General features: G+C 34.0%; 1 protein-coding gene across 3 annotated transcripts in view; it reads left to right on the top strand.

The window, feature by feature from the left end:
* LOC128867439 (ras-related protein Rab-3) overlaps window positions 1–8,199 on the top strand; it is a 74,308-nt gene extending 66,109 nt beyond the window's left edge. For all 3 annotated transcript variants that reach the window (XM_054108641.1, XM_054108640.1, XM_054108639.1), the window contains 3 exons: window positions 547–665; window positions 6,875–7,046; window positions 7,116–8,199. In XM_054108641.1, the coding sequence (XP_053964616.1) occupies window positions 547–665; window positions 6,875–7,046; window positions 7,116–7,262 (438 nt within the window). In that variant the 3' untranslated portion in view covers window positions 7,263–8,199. The remainder of the gene's footprint in view (window positions 1–546; window positions 666–6,874; window positions 7,047–7,115) is intronic.
* Window positions 8,200–12,153: the final 3,954 nt, after the last annotated feature.

Below are 12,153 nucleotides of genomic sequence, written 5' to 3'. Positions count from 1 at the left end.
TCTACATTTAAACTACGTCAGTTTCATTGAATTTTCAGCATATTTTTAAATTGGTTTATAGTATTGTGATTTGCGACGAATATCAACTTAATTGTTATCTAGAAAAAATTAGTATGCATACTCTGTTTTAAATTTTCTCAACAATTTAAATTTTTAAAGGAATATGAAGTTTCAAAATAATAAATTAAAAAAAAAAAAAATGGTTTTAAATACTTATACTTGAGTGCTCAATACATTGACGTAACTCACGTAACTCAACATCACCCGCTCTCTACTTTTTATTCTTGGTAATCCATACTTCTTGAGCAAATTAATACTGTTTTCATGGTTACTTGAAATTCTAAGAATATTTATTTATATACAAAACCCCACCATCGGCACTCCTTTGGAAGCTATACATTCTAACGCCCACACACCCCTGCGGTGCAACTTTAAATTTACACTCCAGTGACTATAAAAACGCAATTTGTAGTCCATAAAAGTGTTAATGTATGTAGACATTTATTGGGATGCAATTAATTTTGCTTTTATTTCTCTCATTAACAGGATACGGCGGGTCAGGAGCGCTACAGAACAATAACCACAGCCTATTATCGAGGCGCCATGGGTTTCATTCTAATGTATGATGTCACAAATGAGGATAGTTTCAATTCTGTGCAAGATTGGTAAGTAAATTGAAAGAGAGGCAGAGAAAAAAGTAAAAAAATATTAGAAAGCAAAATACTCGTTCTAGAAAATATGTTTACCACATTTATTGGTTACACTAGAAATATAATGACAATATCGCAACGAGGTTCTGTTCCGAAGCTTGTTTCTTAATTTTTGATTTTTTTTTTCTAAAAAAAATGTATTTACAATAAAAAGCTGCTATTCTTCATTGCCAGTCGAAAGATGGAAGTCGAACAACCCCACCATTGCAAAAATACACGCATCGGCAGTTGTATATTTGTATGATATAAATAGATGTAGTCAATAGAAGGGTCTAACTTTTGCATTCAAAAAAGTTTTGTCAATTTTAGATAAAAAAATTAAATCCGAATTTAGAAATTTCATTCCAAATTAAAAAAAATTTGGACCATCAAGGAAATACACCTGTGGTCCCAAATCAGAATTTAGAAATTTCATTTCATTTCAAATTTAAAAAATTTTGACCATCAAAAAAATATACTTGTGTTCACAATAAGAGGAGCGCCACGTATTGTCAAGTTTTAGGATTTTTTTTATTTAATTTTTTTTTAATGTTTTTATAAAAAATCGTTATATAACAAAAGCCGCCAAACCTTGTATGAAATTCACAGGCATTTGAAAAAAATTTTCAACTTCTTTAACTTCGTGGTGTACAGTTTTATAGTGGCTCAAAATTCTCGTTGATTTTTGACAAGTTTTTTTTGTCTTTAAACACACACTTTTTTCTACTAAAAGTAAATGGGGTATAAAACTGCACAGATTCTAATTTAAAATTTTAATAACATTTTTTTAGATTTTTTTTTTAATTTATTAAACTCTCTTTTCTCTGTCACCTTCAGCTGGCACGTTTCGCATGCTTTCAGGGTTCGATGACTCCTAGAATGGCTCCCCAAAAAAAAAAACAAAAAAAAAATGTGTTGATGCTGCATCTAAATTTTTTCTATGGCTTAGAGCTTCAGCAGCCTATACCATTTGTTTTTTTTTTAATGGTTAACCATGCCGCCAACTCTTTGAAAATCTCCGTTGAATTCTTAAAAATCTACTTTTTCATAAATCTGGTATAAAGTAAGTCTTTGAAAAGACGCGCCTAGGTGTTGCGCGTTAAAATAAAACATGTAGAAATTTAGGCTCCTAACAATTAAATACGAGAAATGACATCATTAAGCCCGTCCACAGGCTGTTATAAGAGAATTAAAATTTTCAAGAACTCGCTCAAACATTATCGCATTGTGATCAGGAAAGTGGTTCCGAATATTGTGGTTCATCTTTGGAATCGTTGTTGGCTTATTCGCGTAGATTTTACTTTTCAAAACTCACCACAAAAACCAGCGTCATGAACATCAAAGTACCTGTTGGCCAAATCTCTGCTTCAATTCTTGTGTTAGCTGAATTTTCTGAGGATGCAAATGCAAATCTTTATGTAAAATTCGCCAACAAGTCGATTCATGAATACCTGACACTTTGCGCTACATCAGCAATATTCTTACCAGAGCGTCCAGTCCATGGTCTGCCCAGCTCTTTTTCTATTCTCAACAGAATTTGTTTCTTGAAATTTTTTCACCAACCTTTGGATTATCGACTCATTCGGATGATTATTTCCTCCAAAAAAATCACGAATTTGGTGATCGGGTGTTTTTAAAGAACGACTATTTTAATAATAAGTTTCAATAATTTTATAATTTTTCTAAGGCGTAAAATTGTACATCTGTCTACTTGACAAATGCCAAAGATGGCATAGAAAATGGGTAACTTCTAGAAACTATTCACTTTTGAAAGACCTTTCGTTAGCAGATTGATATTTTTTAGTTTTTTCTTTGAATTTCTTTTCCAAAACATCAAAAAATGCAAGATATACATATATATCTTTTAATTTAAAAATATTTTTACATTTTCGGGGGTTGTCAGGACCCTATAAAAAATAGTTAATTTTTTTTGTTGAAATAAGATATTAAGAACTATCAAAATATTTTATGCAAAATTTCACGAAAATTTATCGTCTAGGCTACAGATCCAAAATACAGCCGACGGTTGGAAGCCAGCACATTTTTAAATTTTCTCATTTTAAAGATTTGACTTCACAGTTTTCTGCTTTCACTTTCCGCAAAAGAAATTAAATTATTATATCCGGTTTGTTTTAGCTGCATGAAAAGTATCGATATCGATAACTATGGTTTGACAATTGAGAATGGCAAACTGTATTAACATTTCTGTTCAGTAAAGTTTGGCAAGTCATCATGAATCGTTTATTGTCAGATTAATGCTTCCAAAATGGTGGGAGTTTACTTTGAAAAAATCAATGTGTTCGTGAAGCACTTCGTCCACTTTACGCTCATTTCTGGCTAAATGTCACAACAATAATCAAACGGTGAATAGCGAACGCTATGGAGTTATGCTGACTGAATTTTTGTTTCAACAAATGATTTAGCTAATAAACATCGACAGCAAGACGATGCAATTTGCCACACGTCCGCTTAGCAATCGATTAATTAATTCGAAATCAATTTGATGACAACTTCCTTCCCAGAAGTGGTCCTGTTGTGGTACTTTTTATTGGTCTATGTGAAGTGATTGCCTTATGAGGACAAACCATCAGCTCTTGAATCATTTCTAAGTCAGTATTCGAGCCACCATTGACGCCATACGACCAGATTTATTGGGAAAAGTAGTCAAAAATTAAGCTAGACGAATGGATTATGTAACTAATACCTGCTGCGGACATATGCCGGATATCATATTCAAATTTTTTTTTTTTTTTATTGAAATGTTATAAATTTTTATTTACATTCCAAAAAGATTACACTTACTATAAAACTAATAAGTAATTTTCATTTCACAATTTGAAGTAGCTTAAACAATATTGACAACTAAGTCTTGAGGTTTCTTTCTTTTTAATCTTCTTTTTACAGTTTCTTCATCGCTTAGTACGGAAACTTCTGCGTTAATGTTTTTTTAATTTTTCAGCATGCTTAACTGCACAGAGATTGGCTGTGTCTGAGACGGTTTTTAAATTTAAATCCTTGTGCAGATCTTCATTACGCACGTACCAGGGAGCTTTAACGATTCCCCTGATTACTCTATTTTGAAGGCGCTGTATAATGTCGATGTTGGTCTTTGCAGTACATCCCCATAATTGAAGACCATAGGTCCACACCGGCTTTAGCACTTGGTTGTAAATGAGGAGTTTATTTTGAGTTGATAGCTCAGAGTTTCTGCCAATTATGGTAGCCATTGGAGTTTTTGCGTCTTTAGATTCAGCTCAGCAGCTTTGATTTTCACGTGCTTTTTCCACTTGAGCTTTACATCTAAAGTCATGCCTAGATACTTTGCTTTATTAGCATTTGGCACTATTGCTGACAAAATATGAACTGGTTTGCGGATAATTTTTTTATTAGTAAAATCCACGTGAACTGATTTGGTTTCGTTTAGCTTTATGTTCCAATTTTCAGTCCATGTGACTATTTCGTCAATGGACTTCTGCAGTTTCTGGATGGATTCGTTTTCAGTTGATCCAACAGCTAAGATGCATGTATCGTCAACGAATGTAGCTACTTTGCACATTTTCGGTACTGGCAGGTCTGCGGTATAGAGTAGGTACAGTACTGGGCCGAGTATGCTGCCTTGTGGTACTCCGGCCAATATTTGTTTTATTTCCGAATACGCCTGTTTTTGCTTTACTCTAAAGTACCTATTTGTTATATACGATTCCAAAATGTCAGTGAACTGCAACGGAAGAAGGGCTTTTAATTTACAAAGCAGTCCTTCGTGCCTTACTTTATCAAATACCTGGGCAACGTCAAGGAATATTGCTGAGCAGACTTTATTACTCTCTAGCGCGTATTCTATTGTATGTGTTATCCTGTGTATTTGTTCGACGGTAGAGTGTTTTTCCCGGAAGCCAAACTGATGTGAGGGTATGATGTTTCTACATGCAATTATAGATTTTAAGCGTTTGGAGAACAGCTTTACCCATTACTGGAAGCAGAGAGATTGGCCGGTAAGATGACACTTCATTCGGATTTTTGCCTGGTTTAGGTATCATTACTATTTCGGATACTTTCCATTGGAATGGTATATATTTCCAATCTAGGCATGCATTCATTATAAAAGTCAATTTCATTAGCGCCTTAGTTGATATATTTCTCAAAACTTCGGCGGTTATTAAGTCGAACCCTGGACTCTTCCTTAATTTTAAATTGGAAATTTCGGTAGCAACTTCATCTATACTGAAATGCTTTATTTTAACGAACTCTTGTACAGTTGATGGCGGAGTGAAATTTATTGTTTTTCGGTGCAGTTGAAAGATTTTCTGCAGGTGGTTGGCAAATACGTCAGCTTTTTCTGCAACGCTTTTAGCCCAAATGTGAATACCATTTTGCTGTTTTATTGGCGGATTATGTTGAATTGATCGTTTGACACACGTCATTGCTTTCCAAAGCGACCTGTTTTTTCTGCTGATAAGTTTTTCAGAGTGTTTTTTATGATATTGTTTTTATGCTCCTGTATTTTTTCTCTGAGCAATTTTGTTAATCTGTTTAGTTCAGTTTTCTTGGAGGGCACCCGTGGCAATCAAACTTTTTTCTTACTTTTCTTTTTTCTCTTAATATTTCTAATTTTTCTTGTGGATATCTTTGTTGATGGTTATCTCGTGTTTGTTTACTTGCTGGCGTGCTTATCCAAGCTGCTTTCTGAATATGTGTTGTAAGTTTTATTGTTTCGTCTTCAATATCTTCTTCGTTGGTAATTGTGTCGGTATTTTCCATATACGTATCGAGTTTATACTTGAAAAAATTCCAGTCGGTCATTTTATTTGAGAGTACGGGACTTCGTTCGTTAAATTTTGATTTGCCATTAAGATACATAAAAATAGGTGAATGGTCTAAGTTCAGGTCTACGCCGTCTTCTACTTGGATGATATGGTTTGGTATTTGTTTGACTACAAAGAGATCTATAACATCGGGGATTTTGTTAGGGTCTGAAGGCCAGTAGGTTGGACTTCCGGTTGAGATAATTTGGCAGCCAAGTTGTTTTGCCGCTTTCCATAGTTCACGACCTTTAGTTGTTGTTAGGCGAGAACCCCAACTTACATGTTTCGCGTTAAAATCTCCACCAATTATGTATCTCCCATTGTAGTTTTCAAAAAGATTTTTATAGTCTTCTGACTTTAGGTTATGTCTAGGTGGACTGTATAGCGCTATTACTGTTAAATCAGCTTCAGATAGTTTTATACAAACTGCTACTGCTTGGAACTCTGTTAATCTTATTTTTTCATCCTCGAAGTGATGTATGGATTTCTTTATAATAATGGCGCTGCCACCTCTTGCATTTTCTAGGGGATGATTTGAGCAGTACATATTGTAACCTTGAAATGTAATATACATTTGCTTAGTTAGGTGTGTTTCGGATATAAGGCAAATATCAATTTTTTCCTTGTGCAGCAGTAGTTCTAACTCATTTTGGTGCTGTATAATACCATTTGCATTCCAAGCCATTATTTTGACATTTTTCATGATCTTCATGTCATACATTTGCTGTTTTCTCTAGATTGGTAATTCGACTAAGCAAAAGGCATATTCAAATAATAAATGTTCAAATAACATAATCATAATAAAAGCAATTCATTCCAACATTATTTGAGTTTTGCATTATCATGTCAAGTTCTCAAGCTCTAAAAAAACACCCGATGTAGCTCCTCTCGTTATCAGTACATATTTCAAATACAAATTAAATCGGACCATAAGTACGAATTTCAGTAATAATTTGACTCTGGCACCACCTGCCAGGGAATTTCATACAAATTTTGTCCCACAAACCTTCGGCAGTCGAATTTTGCACGATCACTTCATTGTTCAGACAGTAACGAAGCAACAAACGCGTATTTTTTTTTTTTTCATACATCACTAACCCATTCTTATCGCTATTCGAAATTCGTACAATCATTTCACACACTCGTCCAATCAGTCGTTGTTTAGACGACAACGAAATGTCAGTGTTTCATTTGTTCTCATATATCACTAACGCAAACTAAATTTTCTTAAACACATCCCAAGTGAAGTCAGCTCCACAGCTGATTCTGTCAAATTCGCTTAGAGCCGCATAACGGTTTGCTAGTACACCTCTATAAACCTTTTCACCTTGATTTTGATTTATAAAATTACGACTTGGATAATTCACCTTACAACTTTTACAGGGTGACTCAAATCAAGACATACTCCTGGGACAACGCACAAGTGATACTTGTCGGCAATAAATGCGACATGGAAGATCAGCGTGTGATCTCTTTTGAGCGAGGCCGACAACTGGCCGATCAGCTGGGTGTTGAATTTTTCGAGACTTCAGCCAAAGAAAATGTGAATGTTAAGGTAAGTGAAATGCCAATTAGACTATAAAAGAGAATTAATTAAAGACGAGGCATATTTACTTTCTTGCAGGCTGTTTTCGAGCGACTAGTCGACATAATTTGCGACAAAATGTCGGAGAGTTTAGACTCGGATCCTACGTTAGTGGGTGCCGGGCAGAAGGGACAACGACTGACAGACCAACCTCAAGGCACGCCCAATGCGAATTGTAATTGTTAAACACACATACACGCCCTTACCCTTATACCCCACATACATACATATATAGACACAAATATACTTAAATGAATAAATAAATGAATAAATGTAAAACTATTTAAAAACTAAGTAATGCAGTAATATACATAAATAAATGCTGTTGACTTGTGTTGTCATAATAATTTTTGTTGTCCCGATTTTAATGTTTTTGAAAATCAATTAAAAATACATACACACATAGTTTGCTGAATTGTATGTATGTAAATGTGCTGAAGAAAATTTTTAAATTCAAAAATAATTGAAGCTGTTGAAGAAAATTGAAAGTTTGTAAAAAATTAAAAGAAAAAATGGCGCCTGCAAAAAAATTACATTACAGTTACCACAATGATTACTCATCTGTACCAATATAACGAAAATAGCAAAAGCAATTGGGTGATGATTTGAAGGAAAAAAAGAAATAAAAATGAGATTAACTAATAAATTGCATTGGAAAAAGGTAACTTGAATACGAAAAGTAAGCAGTTTGAAATGCTGAAAAACAAAATAATGGGAAAGCCGATCGTTAATTGTGTATTCCAAATGAAAATTATGACTAAAGGTATTTAATTGTAATGTAATTACTTAACTATAATACATACCTACATACATATGTTGAAGTTGTAAGCATGTGTGTAGGCAATCATGTGCGTAAATAAACGAAACAAAAGCAAAACCAAATTGAAATCATAATTGAAAGTGAAAGTGAAAATAAAAAAAAAAACAAATATGTCATAGCGTTTATAATTACCAATTAAAACACAATTATCAATATTATTGTCATAACAGTTACAATTACGCTGTTAAAAGGGGCTATCCAAAAATGAAGAAAAACTATAAACAAAAATTCTGAACTTGTACAACAGTAACACAGAAAAAGCTACACTTTTTACCAAAACCAAAAAAAAAAAAAAAATTAAAAGGAATAAAAAACTAACATTGCAAAATGTCTTAAATGAATATTAAAATAATTTAGTTGTAATTTATTTATACCAATACACACACAAACAATGCCACTCTTCTCAACACACCCACAACTAGGAACACAAACACACACACACATATACACACACACAAACAAACGCATAGCTGAAGTAAACGCCACTATGTAACTAAGAGTATTAGCCGCAAACAACATTTTTTACTATAAAGAAATAAAATCTATGAAATGCCACTCGCAGAACTCAACAAAATACAACTTTAATTATATTTGTAACATAAAAACACTTTTCAAAAAACTGACCTTCATTGTGCTGAGATGCTAATAATTGCAATAGATCGAAAAACACTCCTTTCTAAGAAGCCAACAAAAGCAGAAAAAATAAAACTAAAAGTAAAATTGTTAGAAAATAACCAGAAACTAATGCAACAAAAATTTTCAATTGAAAATCAATCAATTTTTGCAAAAGCAATTAGTTGACTTAAAGCTAAATACATACATACAGAGATTTGCTGAAAAGAATTACAATAAAATTTGTCATACTCAAAATGCAGTTTTTCGAAGAAAAAAAAAACAAAAAAGGAATGTAAACAAACATACATACAAACATTTAGCCACACATACATTTACATTTACATAATACATACATATAAACATACGCTTAACTTATTATCATTGCATGTTTTATTGTAGTAAATATATATGATCATAAACGAAAATAAATTCAAAACAAATAAACAACAAAAAAAAAACAAAAACAAAGAAAATGATTATGACTTTTGAAAAAAATACATAAATACCTAACGACCCGGGGCAGAGGACGTCTGAGGTTAACCTGGTTTGACCAAGTCATAGCCGACCTGAAAAAGCTACGAGTTATGAGCTAGAAGTCCATTGTAGAGGATTGTGAACGAAGCTAAAGCTCACCTCGAGCTGTAATCGCTACTTGATATCGATGATATACAAGGTGAGGTCCAAAATAAACAAGACTAAAATAGAAATGACAGGAGATTTGTTCCGATAACTTCGAGTTTATTTATTCAAAATACTCCCCTCTGGCCTCGATACACTATTTTGTACGAGCTAAAAGCTTTTCGAAAGCGTGTTTCAGATCATTGACAGGAAAGTTCCCCAATTTTTTGGATGGTGGCTCGTCTGGGGCCTTCCATTCGGCACTTTGACCCTTAGTTTCAGGTTCATGTTGGAAACACCACGTTTCAACGATAGTTACAATGTTGTAAAGGGAGATCTCGTCTTTTCTCGCCTCTTTAATGAGGTCTTTCGAATATTGAATTCTAAGCAATTTTTTGTCCTCAGTTAATTTGTGCGGAACGTAATGTGCACAGACCTTTCGTAAGCCCAAATGATCAATTCTATTTTCAACCAAATCGATGTTTTGGAGATATGAAACTCCAATTCCATGAATTTCAACGTTGATTTCGGTTAATTTTTGATAAATTTACGAACAATTGCAATGGAGTTTTCGGTGATTACTTATATGGGGCGTATGTTTTTTGTCGTTTGTGTCCTCACAAGCATCTCTGAAACGTGTAAGCCACTCATGAACTCTGGCACGAGATAGACAATCATCGCCATAAACTTTTTATATTAATTTAAATATTTCGGTAAACGTGTTACCGATGTTAAAACAAAACTTGATATTAGCTCTTTGTACCGATTACACAAACATACTGAAACTTTAGACGTTATAACTTCGCTTCCACTGAACCGAATGTCACCAAGTTTTTATTGGAAGTTAGCTAGGGATGTAACTTCCAACGCACTAAGTCTTTAAAAAGATGGCGCCATCACAAACATTTTATGACGCCAGTCTTGTTTATTTTGGACTTCACCTTGTATAAAAAACAACAACAACAAAAACACTAAAAGCATTGCAATATATTACAAACAAATTTATTTATTTCTTCACTTGCAAATTTCGAGTTAAAAACGCAGACGTAAGTATGTAATGCGCAAATGGCGTCCTAATGCCTAATCATACAAGGGCGGTTCAATAAGTACCCGTGTTTGATGACAGAGTTGTTCCTGAGGGAAGTTGGTGTTAACATCGTGTGCTGCCATCTATCAAACGACGGCAAAATAAAATTGAGACTGATTGATATGTTAGTTTGTATTCGTCATTTCCGCTAAGATGGAAAAAGAGCAGTATCGTTCGGTAATTCGCTTTTTGTTTCTGTATAGGAAAATGCGAGGAGATAAAGGCAATGTTGGATGCGGCCTAGGGGGACGCTTTGCCATCTATGACCACAGTTACACATTGGTTTAAGGTATTTAAACGTGGAGGAACATCCATTTTTAATGAGGAGCCACCTGGTTAGCGAGGAAATTATTCAAAAAGTCCACGACGTGATTCTGGCTGATCGACGAGCGAAATTGCGTGAAGTAACAGAGGCCATAGGTGTGTCGACCGGAATGACAATTAATATTTTACATTATAAATTGGCGATAAAAAAGTTGTCGCTCCGAAAGAATTTGTGCGTCAAGTTGTCACCGTTGATGAAACCGGTGAATCTGCTCCAAACAAAGCGAAGACAGTCCCATCGGCCGGAAAGGTCATGGCGACGATTTTTTGGGATGCGAAAAGCGTCGTCCTCATGGATTTTTAGAAAAAAACGGAAGTGCGATCTCTGTACAACAGTACAGTGAGTTAGTGGGCCGTTTTCACAAACAATTGAAGAAGACAAGTCCGCATTTGACGAAAAAGAAGATGCTGTTTCACCACGAGTTGTTGCCGCCAAACTGCCTGAATTGCTGCTGCAACCCCCGTATTCATCCAATCTGGCTTCTTGAGACTTTTCTTGTTTTGTAACACGAAGAAATGGCTCGCGGGAAAAAAAAAATTTGTTCAAACGAAGAAGTCATCGCATAGACTGAAGCGTATTTTGGAGAGTTCGAAAAATCTTATTTTTTGGAGGTGTTAAAAATGGGCGGAGGAAGTGTTTCTTTCTGAAAGAGGACTATGTTGAAAAATAAAAACAAAATTTTTGAAAAAATGGTGTCGGGTAACGAGTACTAATTGAAACCGCTCGTATTTGATACTTGTGAACTTGACAACTGCAGTATACAAACAGACAAGCAGTATGTATACAAAAAAATTAAATAGAGATTTCCATCACTAACAACAATTTTTTTACTTCAGTAAAAAAATGTTTCAAAAACAAAATTGGATGATTAATTTTGTGCCACTTTGCAAACCATTTATATATGCTTAATGGCATACGATTTCAGTATTTGAAATGAATAAATTTTCAAAATTTGTTTATTTATAGGCCTGGTTATAATAAGAAGTTAAATGGAATAAAATTAATTATTTCAAAATTTATTCAGTGCTGAAAATTTTAATACAGAGCTATTTTCGAGTGAAATATCTTCGGTTCTTTTTAACATTTTTGTAACTTCTTTTTTAATTTGTTTGATAAAAAATTTTAAAATTTTTGGGGAAAAAGATTTTGGAGGAAAAAGTTATATTTTTGCGGTGAAAAATTTTGATTTTAAATCTGTTTTTTATAATACTTATTTCACTTATTGATAAATATTAAAGCATAGTCTATGCATAGCAATTCCTGCAAGTTCCATAATGGGATTCAAATTCCTTTTCGAGTTATATTAAAATGCGTACGGCGAGTCAGTGTACCCTATGATCAAAAAGTACCGGCGTAGTGCACCATGAGTACCTTCCATCGGGCCAGACAGTCAATAAAAAATATTTTTTATCCGTTTTGAAACGTTTGAGATATGCTGTACGTCGGAAATATGGGCAAACAATTCTTGGATTTTGCATGATGATAACGCACCATCGCACCGAGCCCAAATTGTCCTCGATTATTTGACCAATCACTAAGTAAATACCATCATGCAAGCACAGTATTCACCTAATATGGCCCCGTGCGACTTCTTTTTGTTTCCCAAGTTGAA

The sequence above is a fragment of the Anastrepha ludens genome, chromosome 6 (genome assembly GCF_028408465.1).
Source record: "Anastrepha ludens isolate Willacy chromosome 6, idAnaLude1.1, whole genome shotgun sequence".
NCBI lineage: Eukaryota > Metazoa > Arthropoda > Insecta > Diptera > Tephritidae > Anastrepha > Anastrepha ludens.
Note: the sequence above shows the minus strand (reverse complement) of the source record. Positions and strands in the feature narration are given on the sequence as shown.